The sequence below is a fragment of the Polypterus senegalus genome, chromosome 9, assembly GCF_016835505.1.
Source record: "Polypterus senegalus isolate Bchr_013 chromosome 9, ASM1683550v1, whole genome shotgun sequence".
NCBI classification, from domain to species: Eukaryota; Metazoa; Chordata; class Cladistia; order Polypteriformes; family Polypteridae; genus Polypterus; species Polypterus senegalus.
This window is the reverse complement of record NC_053162.1, coordinates 131,201,252-131,218,503: the sequence shown is the minus strand read 5'-3', so window position 1 is coordinate 131,218,503 and position 17,252 is coordinate 131,201,252. Positions and strand designations below refer to the sequence as shown.

Below are 17,252 nucleotides of genomic sequence, written 5' to 3'. Positions count from 1 at the left end.
ATTTTACTAATTGCCATTTTAAGGCAGCAGATGTTATATATATATATATATATATATATATATATATATATAGTATGTTCTGAACACAAGGCTTCTGGGTGTCAGTAATATTCTGTACCACAACGTGAGACAATCAAGATGTTATGCAGGACGTTAGGACAGACTTAGACATTTGTGACAACAGATGGAGAAATCCAGGCTTTCCTTGTATATCTAAGTAAGATAAGCATCCATTGGTGATCCTTCTTGACAACAGCCTTTAGTTTAGGTATGGCAAAAATGCATCTATAACTCATTAACTCTTATTTAACAAGACTTTAAACACTGCTACTTTTGGACTTTGTAACGCTTATAAAACAATAGTAGATATGTTTATTCATTACTGTGCAGTGTGGCATATTGAGATGATGGTAAAATTACCGGTTAATATGAAGGAATCACAGGTCTAATACTAAATATGTAATATCAAGAGAAATGTGTCTCTGTGAAGCCAACTCAGACCATTCCAAAATGAAGTTTTGTTAGTAGGTCACATTGCAGAAATGAAGAAACACTTACAGTAACTGATGCTTTGTAATTGCTCTCAAGACCCAAATAAGTGCTTAAGGTCTTATTACAGTAAATGAGTAATATATGCATTTTTCCACTACCTAAAGTGTTACCCCTACTTCACTTCACCAGTGATAGTCACTCCAAGGGGAGTGTGGTCAGCTTTCTGCTTCCAAAGCTCTATGATCAGCTACCTCATTTTGCCTTCAAAAGGTAAGATTGTTGTTCTTGTACCACTGTCTCTAAAAACGGTCTCATCATTATTGGTGATCAGGCCTATCACAGCGGTGTCATCTGCAAATTTCATCCCCATTTCCCAGTTTTCTTTGTCCAGTCATTAATGGCTGAGTTGTGCTGTAGTAAAAACCGAATTCTGAATACTCCCTGAGGTTTAAATGGGTTTGTCAATCATAAGTAATAATCATGGAAAGCCCAGTGGCACAGTGATATCTCTCCTGCCTCGCAGCAAGGAGATCAGGGTTCACTTCACGGGTCCTACTTGGATGGAGTTTACATCTTCTTCCAGTGTCTGAGTCGGTTTCCTCCCCCAGTGCAAAAACATGAAGGTTAGGTGGCTCTAGTTTGTGTGTGCTCTCACGTCCTGACCAGAGGGATTGTTCCTGCCTTGCACCCCATTCTTGCTAGGATAGGCTCCAGCCCAATGAAATCCTGTTTAGGATTAGGGTTGGAAAATTATATGGTATGGTAAGTAATAATCATGAGACCCTCAATCATAACCCTAACCCTAATTAAAATAACAAGACTATTCACAAAAAGCACACAACACTGTGAGGAGAAATACAAAATATGTCACCAGTTGCTGACTCCACTACTCTACTTCCACTTTAGAACAAGATGCTAAAGTATTTGAGGTCCTCTACTTGGGGCATCCACTCACCCCGTATCTCAAGTGCACATACCACAGTTTTCTTGGAGACGTCCATGATGTCACTGTAAGAAGTGCTAATTCTCTACCCTACCATGTCACTCTAAGCTGTGAACCATCCCAGTGTGCGCTGGAGATCACAGTCTGATGAGGCCAAGCGGACAACATCCTTCAAACACAAGACCCCCACCAATAGAAACTGAATGGAAAATAATGATAATGATGACTTGCTATTTCCTGATCCCACAAAGAACTACTAATGTCTTTACATGAGTATCCAACCATCCATTTTTCATTTTAAGGTCTCAAAGGCTGCAATCATGTTAAGAGGAAAAAGGAGAAATTACATCAGACTGGCAACAATCAGCTCAAAACAAAACTTAACAAGTTCCTCAATGGCCATAAAGCAGAATGATAATGTGTTTATAGGGGGCCTGGCATCTCACCAGGTGGGCTCTGCTGTCAAATGCAATTGCTGTTGGGATAGATGCATTAAAAATTATAAAGATACGCATCTACGATATATGTCTCTAACATAAGATATACAGATGTATTTTTAGCAGAGACATCTAAAACTTAAATGATCAGATTTTATTTAATGCATTACTGTAATATCTGATGATCATCAAGAAGACAGGTAATGGTTTTCTCCAAACAAATTTCCCCTTGGGATTAATAAACTATCTATTTATCTATCTGTCTACCTATCTAAATGAAAACTGATAATTCCTTGCTATGTATCCACTCATCCATTTATCCAGGTTCTTATTTGCTTGTGCCATTCAGGCTCATGGAGAACCAGTTCCTGTACTAGTAGGACTTGGTGCATTGTGGGAACACTAACAATACTTCATATTGAGTTGCCAATTATTTTAATGTACACCTCTTCGTGATATGGTGGGAAAACTGGAGTATGTGAAGCCTGACCTGCATGGAGAAGGAATAAATATGCAAACTCCAGTAAAGCAAGAATTTTAATTTCTGAACGAGAAGAAGCACTGTGTCTCATACAGTACCATAACAGTCTTAATAATGGATTTTGCCAACTGAGCAGACTGACACATTACCACTAAATTGTTTAATATTTGGTCAAGTCAAGTGAAGTTGGGGAGCATGCACTGCTACAGTGCGTTGCAGCACCCACTACACGACGAAATAGCTTGGGATCCTGGTTACCAACCACCCAGGCAGACACGCGGTCCAGTCCCTCCCTCCGGAAATGACCCCCTATCTGCCGCAGCCAAGTGTTACATGCGCGACCCTTTGGCCTGGTCCAGCCACTCGGGTCCCCAACAATGAGGATCTTACAAGCCAGATCACTCTCAGAAGAATGCGCCACATGGCCGTAGTGCCATAACTGACGCTCCCTTACAATGCAGGTAATGGGCCTCATTCGGGACTCCATGAGCAACCAAAGGTACCAAGGATTTTCCGGAGAGACACAGTACCAGAGGAGTCCAGTCTTCATCTCAGGTCACTGGATAGCGTCCATGTCTCGCAACCATATAGCAAGACAGGAATTTTATAATATTTGGTCAGATAGCACAGAATTATAGCAACTTTCATTTTGTATGAACTTTTTTAATAATCTTGCTATAGAGAGAGTGATTTCTTGTCTTATGAGTTTTGAAAAAGAGAAATAAATTCATATTTGGATCTTTGCATCCAATCATCATTGTTAATTTTTACTTCATAGTTGTCTTGGCTTTGAATTTTCACACTCATTACTTTGATACAGGAGAAAGTAGGGTGAAATGACACCTTTTATTGGCAAACTAAATACTGTAGATTACAAATGCAAGCTTTTGAGGCAGCTAAGGCCCCTTCATCACCTTGCCTGAAGAAGGGGCCTTAGCAGCCTCGAAAGCTTGCAATTGTAATCTATTTAGTTTGCCAATAAAAGGTGTCATTTCACCCTACTTTCTCCTGTATCAATCTATGGCTAACACGGTACAACACTCATCACTTTGAGAAAGGCCTCGAAAACACCTTTTAAATTAAGAGTACTTTTAAGTCTATGTAAACCAAGTACAAAATTATTCCATCCATTACAGGAATCATATAACACAATACAGGGGCACCAGGGCTGATGTCTTTCCTGAAAACTGAATCAGTTCTGAATGGGGTGTCAGATTATCGTAGAGGACACACTCACACGGGGTCAGTTATCTAACAGACACATATACTAATGTGCCACAAACAGGAAGTTAATATCACCAACCATTCCCATTTTATTAAGGTGTATCGATATAAATGGCCCACCCTGTAGATTACAAATGCAAGCTTTTGAGGCAGCTAAGGCCCCTTCATCACCTTGCCTGAAAGTTCAATATGGCGGCCAACAGTGGCATCATACCACCGAAATAAGTACCAAATTTCAGCCTTCTACCTACACGGGAAGTTGGAGAATTAGTGACGTTGGAAAGTTCAATATGGTGGCTGACAGTGGCGTCATATCACTGAAATAAGTACGTACATTGGTTTCGGTTAGCGCAGGGAAGCCGCCTACCAAATTTCGTGAAGATGGAGCCATAAATAAGAAAGTTTAACATGGCGGACGTTGTCGACCGTTATCGACCGTTATGTGTAGAATTTCGAAATGAAACCTGCTTAACTTTTGTAAGTAAGCTGTAAGGAATAAGCCTGCCAAATTTCAGCTTTCTACCTACATGGGAAGTTGGAGAATTAGTGATGAGTGAGTGAGTGAGTGAGTGAGTGAGTGAGTCAGTCAGTCAGTCAGTCAGTCAGTGAGGGCTTTGCCTTTTATTAGTATAGATTAATAGATGCATGCTAGGCAGGTAACGGTCATGCAATGGTTAGCAACTTTGCCTAAAGGTTCCAGGACTCTGGGTTTAAACCAGCCTGTGTATTTGCACATTCTTCCCTTGACTGTGTGGCTTGTCTCTGGGCAGCCCGGTTTCTTCTCACATCTTACAGAGTTGTAGGTCAGGTGGCTCTAAACTATCAGTGTGCATTGCAGGAAATGCTGCTAGGAAAGGACCTCTATTCCTGTGATCTGGTCATGAGATATATCACAATGTCATCCAAAGTTAGAGACACCAAATAAAAATTAACATTAATTATTCTTGAAGTAATGGGGAAAAAGTGTAAAATTATATAATTGTTGCAAAATGACAAATGTTGATCATTTTTTGTCACCGATACTTATTTTTTCCTCAGGTTAAGAATGTTTTCTGATACTTGAAAGTATGTAAAATAATGCTATTTAATTTGTTTGCTAAATATATTCACATATTTCAAAAACAATGTTATATTTTGACCGCAGGGCCATTTTGGTTTTGCAGGTCGACTCCATTTTGTGGCTCATTTGTGGTTCCTGGAGTGTTGTTTTTAGATGTTTTTATAAGCCAGCTCCATTTATTTCTAAAGCATTTTCCAAGATTTTGCAAACATGCTGTAAAAGATTATCAATGTTTAGTAGTTTTGAATTCTAGAATTTTTGAGCTAAGGTTCATACACTCATTGTTTTCAGTTTCTTGGTTTAGACCCTTTTGTCAGAGTTTTCTTGGTAACTCTTCTCTCCTGGTCCATGTTCTACTTGCCCTAGTGGTCTCCCACTTTTCCATGTTCGGCAGAGCAGTAATAGTACATTATGACTGTAATACAATTTCAAAGAAGATCAGTGTTGGCTTATAATGACTCCTACACTTCTCTTCCCAGGTTATGCAATGGGTTGGGGGCCCATCACATGGCTCCTAATGTCCGAGATTTTGCCTTTGAATGCCAGAGGAGTGGCATCTGGCCTTTGTGTTTTGGTCAGCTGGGTTACAGCCTTCATCCTGACACAACTGTTCATGAAAGTAGTGGTGAGTACGTTTTAGATCCCCTAATAAATGGTTGCTTTTAGTAGACATCTCTGTCTTAAACATTACATTTTTACTTCAAATAGCACTTATGAGGCTAATCCTCTCAAATGAGTGATTCAGATACTGAATACAGATGTGATCATCTTGCAGTGAAAATCCAGTAGGCATTGTGTTTTGTCATTAGAGGTAGCTACTACAGTACATCAGTTAGTAGCAGAACTTGGAGCTGTATGACAAACATACAATTCAGGCTCCTCTGTAGTGTCAGTGGTGCAAAATGAAGAACATCAGATTCTAAATTATTAGTGTTATTCTGGGGACTCAGCAGTTGTAAGAGTTTTATATGTCAGTCAGTTGAATTTAACCTTTGCCCTACAACCTAGCTCCATTAGCAATTAAAAATTTAAATTAGCATATACTGTCTTACTTTTGCTATGCATACTAAATAAAAAACAATGATCAAGAACAGATGTTTTTTGTTTGACTAGCCACAAAAGCCCAGAAAATGAAGAAACCAATAATGCAGTTGAGAATCAGGCAATGACCAGGAAACATTAAGAAGCACACCAAAACTTAACATCAAGGCCCAAAACACTAGTGAAAGTCAAGCACAAAGATAACTAAGATTCTTTGTCACTAATTTTGGCCAACATTTGTTGAAAGATTTCATTTTCATTTTAGAATTTAGTTAACATACACTTTGCACTGCAAATTTAGATAGAGTGACACAATACAATATCGTGATGATGGCCAATCGCAATCTAGCAATCAATTCTGCCACTATAAACAATAGTGCTGCTGCCATGGTAATGCACTGAATATCCAACCTACATGATGCCAAGATGGCGTCACCATCGTAAATATACAATAAACAAAAAATGAAAAAAAAAAAAGTCAAAAACATCTAAACAACAAAAAATTGCATTTCAGAGTAAGATTCATCACACCTTTGAGTTGGAAAGCCCTTAGAATGGGCATCTACATTTCTGGGCAGTTGCAGCAACTTGCAATGCTTGCTACTGGTTTATCATGGCACCAGAAAATGAAAACAAGCTGCATGTTTTTGGACATGCAAGTACAACTTTCTTTGTACTCTGTACAGTACATGTGACATTACTACTACTACTACTACTACTATAGGTAGCCATATTACAAAGAGCTGTATGCACTTAGGTCTGCTTGTACTACTTACAAGTATGGCATGGCTGGGCTATGGGTCAACTTTGTTTTAAAAAATGGCAGTGGAATTATAATCGGAAAGGGGGTCAACGGGTTGTCAAACATTAGCAATATCACTTTTTTGACACCTCTTTCTTATTTTTTTTCCAATAACAGGATGCATATGGCCTTTTCGTCCCCTTTTTCTTTTTCACTGCGGTGTGCTTTATGAACTTCATATTCACTGCAGTTTGTGTGCCTGAAACCAAGGGGCGCTCCCTAGAAGAGATTGAGAACTACTTTCGAACGGGGCGTAAATTCACCATCATCGAAAGCCATGCTGATGCTGCCTCGCCATCCTGAGCCACTTTGCCACAAGACTTGAAATAATGTGCAATAAACCCATGTGGGACCTCAGAAACTCCAGAACTACTTAAGGAACCAAAGCAGCTTTATTTTGGAACTGGACTGATTGGTACAGATGATATTGGGCCACTACAGGTAAACTGGAAATTCTGTGCATCAGTATGAAAAACACAACAAATCAGTTGGAAAATGACACAACTTCCACAGCATAAAGCCAGTCCAGAGTGGCACTGCCATTTTAATAAATAAGAAAATTGTTTACAAAATAACCCTAAACTGCACAGTATCCTAAAAATGTTTCTTATCAGGAGAATATTATAAATCTGGTATATTCCATAGCCATATAAATATGGAAAATAAGTTTAGTGCAGATGTGTTCTACCTCTGGAAGTGACAAAGACTGACACTGCAGGAATAAACATCCTGAAAAATGGCTGGGCACTGAGGAGGGGAAGATGACGTTTCCAATGCTTTGTGTCACCCAGTCAATATTTATTACAGCAGCTTTCCTAGCCATCGAAAGGCAATTTGTAAAGGAAACAATAATTAAATAATAAGCAGCCCAAACCCAAGTGCATTATTACATAAACAGATGACTGTCTCAACAAAGTCATCACCATCCGGGAACCCCCTGTTTTGTCTCATTTGCCATTCTCTCAACGTTTCAGATAGCATAGAGCAGAAGGCTTTTGTGTCAGTATTCAAGTATGTCTGGTGTATTCTGTATAGGTATAATATATTTATATATAAGTTTAAAAATACTGCATGCCCTGCTAATGCCAAATATCAGCCCTTTGTCATTAAGAAAATTGGAAAATGTTAAAAAGTGCAATACTTTAACACTGGGTTTCATTTAAAATATACTCATTTGTTAAGCTGTTATTGCTGTGTTAAAATTTCCAAACTTAAGGAATCCTGTTTATAATACTGTAATGTACTGTATTTTCATTTAATTACACATTGGTGCTGAAATTTAGTGTTTTCAAATTAGAGTCAGAATTAAGATTTTATTTTTTTATACAACAAAATGTAATGTATGCTGACAAAATCATGGTAGGCGTGCATTGCAAAAACAAATATTTGAAAGTAGAAAGGGTTGCAAGGAACCAAAGTGGCTAATCCATACAATGTAATACTTGAATGAAATTCAGCGACTTTAAAGAGGTGTTTATGATCCCCCCCCCCACCACCTTTCCCCACCAGGCATGGAAGTAATGAGAAACCGGGTGTCCACATGGTCAAGTAAAACATTTACTGTATGGGCTAGTGTGCAGACTAAAGTATGGATACATACTATGGAGCGCAAAATATGTACAAAATAAAGATTGCTTATTTAATTCAGCATTGTGCTTCCATTTTGTTTATGTGATGTGTGAAATGGCAATTTCCATCCTCTGTTTACCAAAACACTGGTGATAAAAGTTTGAGAAGCTGTTCTCAACTACATCTGTCTACATAATGAAATTATTTCATTACAGAGTTGTGGGAAGACTGGATTATAACAGGAAAGCACTTTGGACGGGGTGCCAGCCAATCACATGCTATGTTAATTCTACTGAATGCCAGGTTGCAAACCATGATTTCACGTACCTCATTATTGAAGATTTGTAGGAAATATAAATTTAGTTTTTGTGTTAGAGTCGGTGTGTTTTCTAGAGTTTAAAGTTATGCACTATATTGTGGATCTGAGGCACACATATGGAGTTAATATCCATGGCCATGTTTATGCATTTTCCTGCATACACTCCACCATATCACATCACCTACTTTTTAACTCACGTAATCCAGTTCTGCTTCTAGGACCGAGCTTATCAAAGCAGCATCATTGGAGACAGCCCTGGACCAGATGTCCCATCCACTGCAGAGTCCATTTAGGCACACACCTGCACTCGAACTTACTTATAGACAATTTAGAGTCCCCCATTCAACCTGACAAGCATTTCTCTGGGAATATGAGAAGAAAACAATTATACTGAGAGAAAATCCTTTGCAGAAAAAGATTACATATATAAACTAACAGAAATAGAAAAAAAAAATAAATAAAGTCCAGGACCTTGGACTTGTGGAATAGGAACATTAATCAATGTGCCATGGTGCGATGAACTCTGCAAAGGAAAAAAAAGGTTAAAGGTTATTTTATGCTGAAAAGGAAAGAAGATGAAATACATAACGTATAGGCCATTGGTATAGCCTTTATTTATAGTCTATCTGGGTATGAAGTTTATCTGCATCCAGCCCTGCATGTAGGCCCTCCAACTTAGAGGAAACAATCTGGGGGTTGGTGGCAGAATTGGCACTCCGGTCACCATCAGAAACCTCACAGTAGTTTCATTCCATCTGAACTTGTGTGGTGCTGAGGTGTCATCTGTTGCATGGCTACACTCAGAGTCCTAATCTGGGATCCTGAGTTGGTTCATCATGCTCCTAACCTCTGATAAACTGAATTGGAGTAACACTTTCATTTGTCTTTAATAACATTGATTTTCATAAAGGAAAGAAAGCTGTGCTGGATACGTATGAAACACGACACTGGATTGGCTACAAGCAAGGACGTGGATGCTACTACAAATCATAAATTAATGAATTAATGTGCATGCTTTTTGATACTAGGATGAAGGACAAGGTGCTAGAAATATAGTGTAGAAACTACAAAGAAATGTGTACTTTGGGGAAAAAAAAAATTTGGGAGTTTGTGTCATAACTCAGAGAATTATTTAAGCTAACAAATTCCTGGCACTAGGCACATATATGGTGCTTTAATTGTGGCTCACCTTTTCAAAAGCTTGCATTAAAAACAGCAGTAAAACAGTAAACTAAAAATAGGAGCTCTAACTGTAAATGAGAGAGACTTCAGAACTCTGCAGCTCCCCCAGCCCTCAAACAAACCAACTATGTAACAAAGACTTTAAATTGGTATGCATATATTTAAAAAAAACATCAAAAACACACATTATTCCATAGAAACTTATAAATTTGTTTTATTCAAAATCTTCACCATACAGGAAAACATTTACATACAGAATTTTAAAAAGTCCAGAAATTACAAGCAAAACTATTGTTCAAGTAAAAGGGTTAATATGTTAATAACAGAAGTGGGCATTCATTTGGAGGGGCTTACTTTCCTGCATCTCAGACTATAAGTGTAAACCTGATCCCAACACATCAGCAGCTAGTCTACTGAGCACTGGGGTATGTTTGCTCTTTCTTAATCTTTCGATGCAAGTGAGTGTAAGACACTAATCAAACTGGCTGCTGCATTTAAGTCTGCCACATTCAGCTAAAAGTATAAAGCACACCAGAAACCCTACACACACACACACACACAATATATATATATATATATATATATATATATATATATATATATATATATCACATCTTATACACTGCATATAATTAAATAAGTAGCCAAGAATTACATAAAATCCTTGAGTACGTATTGTACTTTTTAAATTCTCATTACAGTATTCATAATTCATGCCAGTGATATTCATACAGAATACCACCCATATCACAAATGCTACATCAAATGCAGTACATGAAGAGCATCAATTTCATTATCCCACACAAAATGCTGAGGGGCATATAACAACTGCCTATGCTAACGGTACAGCAAGAGAATTTTGACGCTAACCGTATATGAAGAGGAATAATTTTTACAGTAAATAACCACATATGGTTCATGAAGTGATTAAGTGTGAGGGTAAACTGTTAAGGTCCAAAATCTTGTTTTGAATCACTGTGCAACTTTCTATACACATTGCTGTGTACACTGAATTAAACAAATCTAGATTTTTTAGTAAAAGGGGTAATATTTTTCTGTCGCTTTTTGACATATTGCTTTATTATTTGGCAGTAAAATGAGTATCAAGAAAGTAACATGGAAGTATACACAGCAAGTAATGCAAATGATACTCTACAGTATTTGTGCAACATTTTCAAAGATAAGTCAGTAATGTGTTATTTGACTAAATTTGACTAAACATATCAAAATTAGAAATGCTTTTATATTTTATTGATAAACACTTGGGCTGTTTAAGTCAAGATCAAGGGCTAAAAATTTAATGGTAAATCATGTCAACAGTAACTTTTATTATTATATCATTTCCTTGAGGAAAACAAAGCATAATTTTTCCCATTACAATTCAGCTCTGTGACGAGCCACCATGAAACTGAGGATTAGATGACAGACATTTCCACTGCCCTCTGAACTAGCAGAGTTATAACTGCTAAGTGCCAAGAGATCTATGGAAGACATTTGGTCGTTGTTAAGTTCTGGAACACATTAATAGTTTAACCAAGTACTAGTGGTGGACCTATATTTTTGGTGCCCTGAAGCTGGGAACTTTCACAATCAACACCGAGGTCTGGGTAACCACTGCATAAAAAAATAGGCTTAGGCTAATCTAACACTACTTCACCTTTATTACTTACCTTACTTTTCAAAACATAACATTCATTTTTGAGTTGGGATAATTAAAATATTGTATCTTTAAGAACACTTTATTGAAAAAAAAATTGTGCAGATCACTATCATGAGTGCCATCACACTGAAAAGCTAACCTGATTCACAATGGCTCCCCTTTTTTATGTCATCTACTGTTTGTATCTACAAAAAAAGATTTTTGAAGATTGTAATTTTTACCATATTTTAATGTTACATATGTAAAATTATTGTTTATTGTATTATATGGTTTAGTATATCTTAAGGTGTTATAAGATCCATCCATCCATTATCCAACCCGCTATATCCTAACTACAGGGTCACAGGGGCCAATCCCAGCCAACACAGGGCGCAAGGCAGGAAACAAACCCCGGGCAGAGCACCAGCCCACCGCAGGGCACACACACCCACACACCAAGCACACACCAGGGACAATGTTGGATCGCCAATGCACCTAACCTGCATTTCTTTGGACTGTGGGAGGAAACCAGAGCACGGGGAGGAAACCCACGCAGACACGGGGAGAACATGCAAACTCCACGCAGGGAGGACCCGAGAAGCAAACCCAGGTCTTCTAACTGTGCCACAGCGCCACCCCCTGTTATAAGATTATCCGTGTAAATAAAAAGTTACTGAAATATTGTCCTCTACTATGACTGTAAGCAATGAAATGTGTGTTCATTTTTTCAAATACAGTTAGCCTAAGATAAATAATTTTAATAAAAATAGTATCATTTTTATAAATGTTAAGTGTTTTAAATAGCTTACAATAACTTTATATTAAATATATTTAGAATGAACAATCCTTAATTTGAACGTTTTTGGCTAGCCTGCATGATGCTTTAATGCCCTTTTAAGTTTTATTCTCAGAAACGTTTTGCATTGAATTATACCATATTTCAAAATTTTATTTTTAAAAACCCATTCGTCATACAGTAGCTATGCAAAACTTTAAGCAATGTAGACTAAAGTTGCTTCTGGGGCCCTGAAGATTAAGCTTCATAGTAGATCAGCCCCTACCCAGTTACCTATGCTTATTTTTGCATACCAGAAATGGACAGAGATTTGTTAACTCTGTCAAACAATCTGCTTCTTATGGATGAAACCGACTCTATGAACATCCAAGGATAATGATACCTTCCAAGCACCAGGCTTTACAAGGATCAGATCACTGCTGCAGTGGAGCTTGCCAAACACATAAATTAAGCCTTGTATATTGTTGTGTCTAGACAGCAGTGCTTTCTCAAACCTGTTACATATTTTCTATGTAAAGGAGTATGTCTTCCATTGCTTGAGTAGTGTGTGCCAATTTCACACCATATATATATATTTTTTTATACAGACATACTATATTATACATGCACATCAACTGAACAGAATACTCCAAATTATGGACAACTCATAACATCCTTCCATCCATCAGTCTTTCCCCATCCATATCCAAAACAGTGTCATGGAAACGCTGGAGCTTGTTCCAGGAAGCATCAAGCACAAGGAAGTTCATAACATAAAGAAAAAAAATTACAAACTACTTTTGTGTGGAGTAAAGAAATTCACATCCTTCTCACATGGGGAGTGTTATTAAAAAACACTTGGTGAGCTCAGCTCACCTTAATTACAACAGTATCCTGTCTTCTATACTTCAGGCTTTGTTAAACATTTTTAAATAGTGCAGAGAAAATTAATAAATAAAACACTTATTTACAACAGTTTGTCCACTAATAACAGCCAGATTTATTAAACTACTGAATGGCAAGCATTCTGACATGTGTGCCCTTACTATGCAGTTATCTCTGTTTAAGTCCATGTTAGATAAAAAAAGCCTAGCGTTATTTAAAAGCAATGTAAATGGGTCATGTATCCGGAGTTTTCATTAAAATAAAAAATATTTTTATTTTTAGTAGCTTATGCAATGGATACTGTAATACAGACTGTTGCTGTCATAATTTTCCAGAAATCCATTCTTTTTCAGTTTATCACACATATTTTAATGCTAAGAAGGAAACGGAATGAGTGTAACATTTAAATAATTTCATAAAAAGACATGCACACGTAATGTACATAAACAATAAATATAATGCTCGGGGTCTACTACAGGAACACATTAAACACAAACACTAGGTCTGCAGGAAGAAAACAAGAAAACAAATAAAACATCTCATATGAATAAAACACACATATCACATACAGGCTACGCTAACGTCACATTTCTATAGTAGTAAGTACAAAGCTTCCACTTTATAAATGATCAGTTTTCATACCTTATTCAAAACTTTGAATTGTAATTGCACTTAAACTGCTTAATTGTTTTTAAATGAGGTTTGCACACAAGAAATGCTGCCTTAACTCATGATCAGTACATCCGGATGTGTAGTGAAGTAATGCAGCAAAGCATTTAACTGTATGCAACATATATAAGAAAGTTGTAACTTGTAGTTAACATGATGTGTTACCTCTGTAGGGTCGGTAAAAGTATACTGCATAGCATCTTGGCCTCGAAGCAGCCAATAATGTTTTAACAGCTGTCTGTTTAAAAAAAAAAATTCAGTAAATAATTTTAATGATTTCTTTAATAACCCCAAAAGACCAAAATAGCATATGTTTCACTTGACATGCTGAAGATTTAGATTTTGTTCACTAGTAAACTACACTTTTAGCTGTACTTTAGTACTAACCAAAAATATTACCTGTTATTTAGTTTTAGATGATTTTATGAGATCTAAAAATGGATAAACAAGAATTTAATTAGTATTATTAGGACAATATGCCAAAAAATATCATGTTATAAAATATACTGCACAATACTTTGCTCATTCTAGTTCTTTTTTATGGTTCAGACAGAGAGGACTTTATCTTTCAAATTCATCATTGAAGCCTTTATTGTGTAGTGAAGTACTACACTATTTCATGATTGAGTGCTTAAAGACATCTATTACATTTTCTAACAAAACAAACTAGAAAAATTAACCTCAGAGCAACCTTATTTCAGAAATAAGACCACTAAGTGATATTATGTGCTTCATAAACAGAATCATTTACTGTATATGCTGCTGTCTGCCTCATTGGTTGTTTTTCCTACTTGTAACATTCTGGTAACTTTGGAAAGGACTCGGATCTTGGATGACTTCATTTGAACTGTTACATCTCACAGCAAGGTATGGCAAGCTCAGGTACTGTATGTAATATTTGGGTACTGTAGACAACCAGCTTATACATCTTATTTCAGACACTATTTTAATGCTGGATGGGTTTGATCAGAGTGAGTAGAAAAAGCAGGAAGAGGACTGGAGATTTTTGTGAATGTGCAGTGATGAAAAAGGGAGCACAGTATAATTAAGACTAAATGTGTGATCCAGGCATGAACTGCAGACTGAATTAGCCCTGCTAGGGAAAGTAAGTTAGATCATCCTGACTGACTCAGCTACAGAAATGATTCACTCAGTACCAAAGTCTTTTTGGTGAATTGTTCTTAATGCTGGTGACTTCAAAGAAAGAGTCAATGCCTATTAGGCCAATTCCTTTTATGGACACTGCTGTATCCACATATTAATATTCTTAAAAATATTCCTGTGGCACAATCTGAGCAGATCTGACCTCATCTTACTGACACCTACAAGCATGTATTAACAGTAGCTGTTTGTTATCCAAACCAGCAGTTTTTATGTGTGTTATGAATGTAGTTTGTTTTTATCAAATTAATTTTTTTCTATAGTCACTGTAAAATTTTAATTTCCCAGTGGTGACTTATGAAATACATTTTTAATTTTTGGTAATCTAATTTTAATTTATATACAACTACAAAAAACAATCAACCACAAGACACATTGATAAATAAAAATACCCAATCCATGGTTCCCACGGAGGAACTCAAGAACATCTCGACCTTGCATCAAACTATGAATACTTTATGAGACACATGGGAGAGCAGTTTCAAACTCACAGAAGTAAAGGGAAGAAGTATAACAGATCTGGGATTGAGCAGTCCTGATTCAATTGAAAACAACAGAGAAGCTTCAGAGGAGGTTCCAGCTAATACCAAACATCTTAAAGTGAATGCCCACTGATACAGTACAATTCCAGATGAAATAGGGCAACCTCTCCATTACACCTGCCATGGATCAGGATAAAGAGTTTGATGAAGGGTTTATGACATATACTTTTACATAAATATAAATAAAACACCTGACATAATCTGAATCAGTCTTAAACCTGATGATAAATCCCTGCATCTTAAATTATTGGTAAACATAAAAGAAAAAGTAAGGCGTTGCCTGAATCAACTGACAGTTTAGCAGATATTTAGTACAATCATTTATTTAAAAGGCCAGTATCAAATTTAGAATCCCAAACAAGACGTTTTCCCATCAAGAGCAGCAGTAGTAAGTTAAGAATGTCTTGGAGCTAGAAGTGATGTCACTGTAGTACTTCGTCAGTAGTTCCTGTAAGTTTTTCCTCATCACCCTGTTTCTGATGCTGGAGACGTGCATACCCCACTGCATCACCCCTGCAAACAAAAGGATGAAAATTAAAGAAGCTTCACATATGTAGGGGTGACATGACAGTAGTGACTACAATCGTGATGGGTGAATGCCATTTGTTATCTTAAATTGTGTTTTTTCAGAAAAAACAATTATTCACTACTGGAAGTTGGTAAAAAAAAATGAAAAAAAAATTAATGAAGAGACCTTGGTAACTTTCTCCTTGTGTCTCCAAGTAGTATACAGTAAACAATAGCAGGATTTTGGGTACTTGAAAATTTCAAAATGATATTTCACAAGAGTTACATAGTTAGGGACTTTTGAGCTACAGTATGCTGGAGTGAATGGCCTGTCGATGTCAAAATTGTTCTTACTTAGTAAGTATGAGGTGGCCACCATTGTCCAGAGAATAGCAGTCAAGTTCATCCATGGACTAAAGGAAATGTTTTACTCTTTTCAGCTAATTTACTTTTCTTAGCTTTGATCAGAGAAAGTTCTTTGACAAACTAATCCAGACATGTAAAGTTCTCAAATACATCCAGAAAGTTGATCCTGCAGATTTCTTAGAATTTGCGAATAACATACTTAAGGGCATCTACTGGAGACTAAGGGGAAGTGTACTCAACACAGAAGCTAGAAAGCATTTCTTTACACAAAGGCTTGTGTGAATGTGGAACAAACTAGTGTATTACATACTTGAAGCTAAGACCTATACAATTTTTAAAGTGCATTTGAATTAGATATCAAAACAACATAAGTATTAGCCAATTAAATGAGCTCACCTCCTCTTATTTTTCTAACTCCATCTTTTTACCATAGCACACATCCATCCATCCATTATCCAACCCGCTATATCCTAACTACAGGGTCACAGAGGGTCTGCTGGAGCCAATCCCAGCCAACACAGGGCGCAAGGCAGGAAGCAAACCCTGGGTAGGGCGCCAGCCCACCGCAGCCATGGCACACATGTATTTAGCAATTGCATCCCACTCATCCTTGCAGAATTGTTAAACCTTAGTGAAAGTGTGAAGCAATGTCCTCTGCACAACCCTATTAAGTGAGTGTCCAGATTTTGTATAGAATTGAAGTCTGGGCTGTGACCAAACCATTCCAGGACATGTTTCTTACTTTTTTAAGCCATTTCTTGCTTCAGTTAGCTACAGTAAATAATCAGGATCAATATTTTATTGAATGTTGAAATTCTTCTTTAGGCTCAGCTTTCTGGCAGAGGGCACCAGGTTGGGCATTAAAGTACCTTAATATTTGAAAGCATTTAGTTTCTTCTATATTTTGGATAGAATCCCTGCTCAATTTAGGGTGCCAATGAACAATATGCGAAAAAGTGATGTATCTATTTTGTAAAGTCTTACCCTGTAAAAATGATCCTTTTCATAAAAATGATACATGAAAAAAATTGAGATGAATATATCAACATTTACTGGTAACCCCCTTTTCATGTAACTATTATGCTTGTTATTGACAGGTGTTGTACTATATATTCAGCATAACTGAGCTTTTAAAATAAATTTGTATTTTTTTTTTAT

At 36.9% G+C, this 17,252-nt stretch overlaps 2 protein-coding genes across 4 annotated transcripts in view; one reads left to right on the top strand and one right to left on the bottom strand.

Moving 5' to 3' along the window:
• slc2a6 (solute carrier family 2 member 6) overlaps positions 1-8,125 on the top strand; it is a 44,764-nt gene extending 36,639 nt beyond the window's left edge. Inside the window, exons 9-10 of the mRNA XM_039763872.1 lie at positions 5,117-5,262; positions 6,598-8,125. Coding sequence (XP_039619806.1) covers positions 5,117-5,262; positions 6,598-6,783 — 332 coding nt within the window. The 3' untranslated portion in view covers positions 6,784-8,125. The remainder of the gene's footprint in view (positions 1-5,116; positions 5,263-6,597) is intronic.
• Positions 8,126-11,736: 3,611 nt separating this feature from the next.
• cacfd1 (calcium channel flower domain containing 1) overlaps positions 11,737-17,252 on the bottom strand; it is a 51,843-nt gene continuing 46,327 nt past the window's right edge. The window contains exons 5-6 of one of the 3 annotated variants that reach the window (XR_005634974.1): positions 13,918-15,734; positions 11,737-13,756 (exon numbers count right to left, since the gene is read on the bottom strand). Coding sequence is in view for 1 of the 3 variants with exons in the window: in XM_039763870.1 (XP_039619804.1) it covers positions 15,644-15,734 (91 nt within the window). In the remaining 2 variants the exon portion in view is untranslated. Of the gene's footprint in view, positions 13,757-13,782; positions 15,735-17,252 lie in introns of those variants that run through there. The other 2 variants (XM_039763870.1, XM_039763871.1) reach the window with 2 other exon arrangements.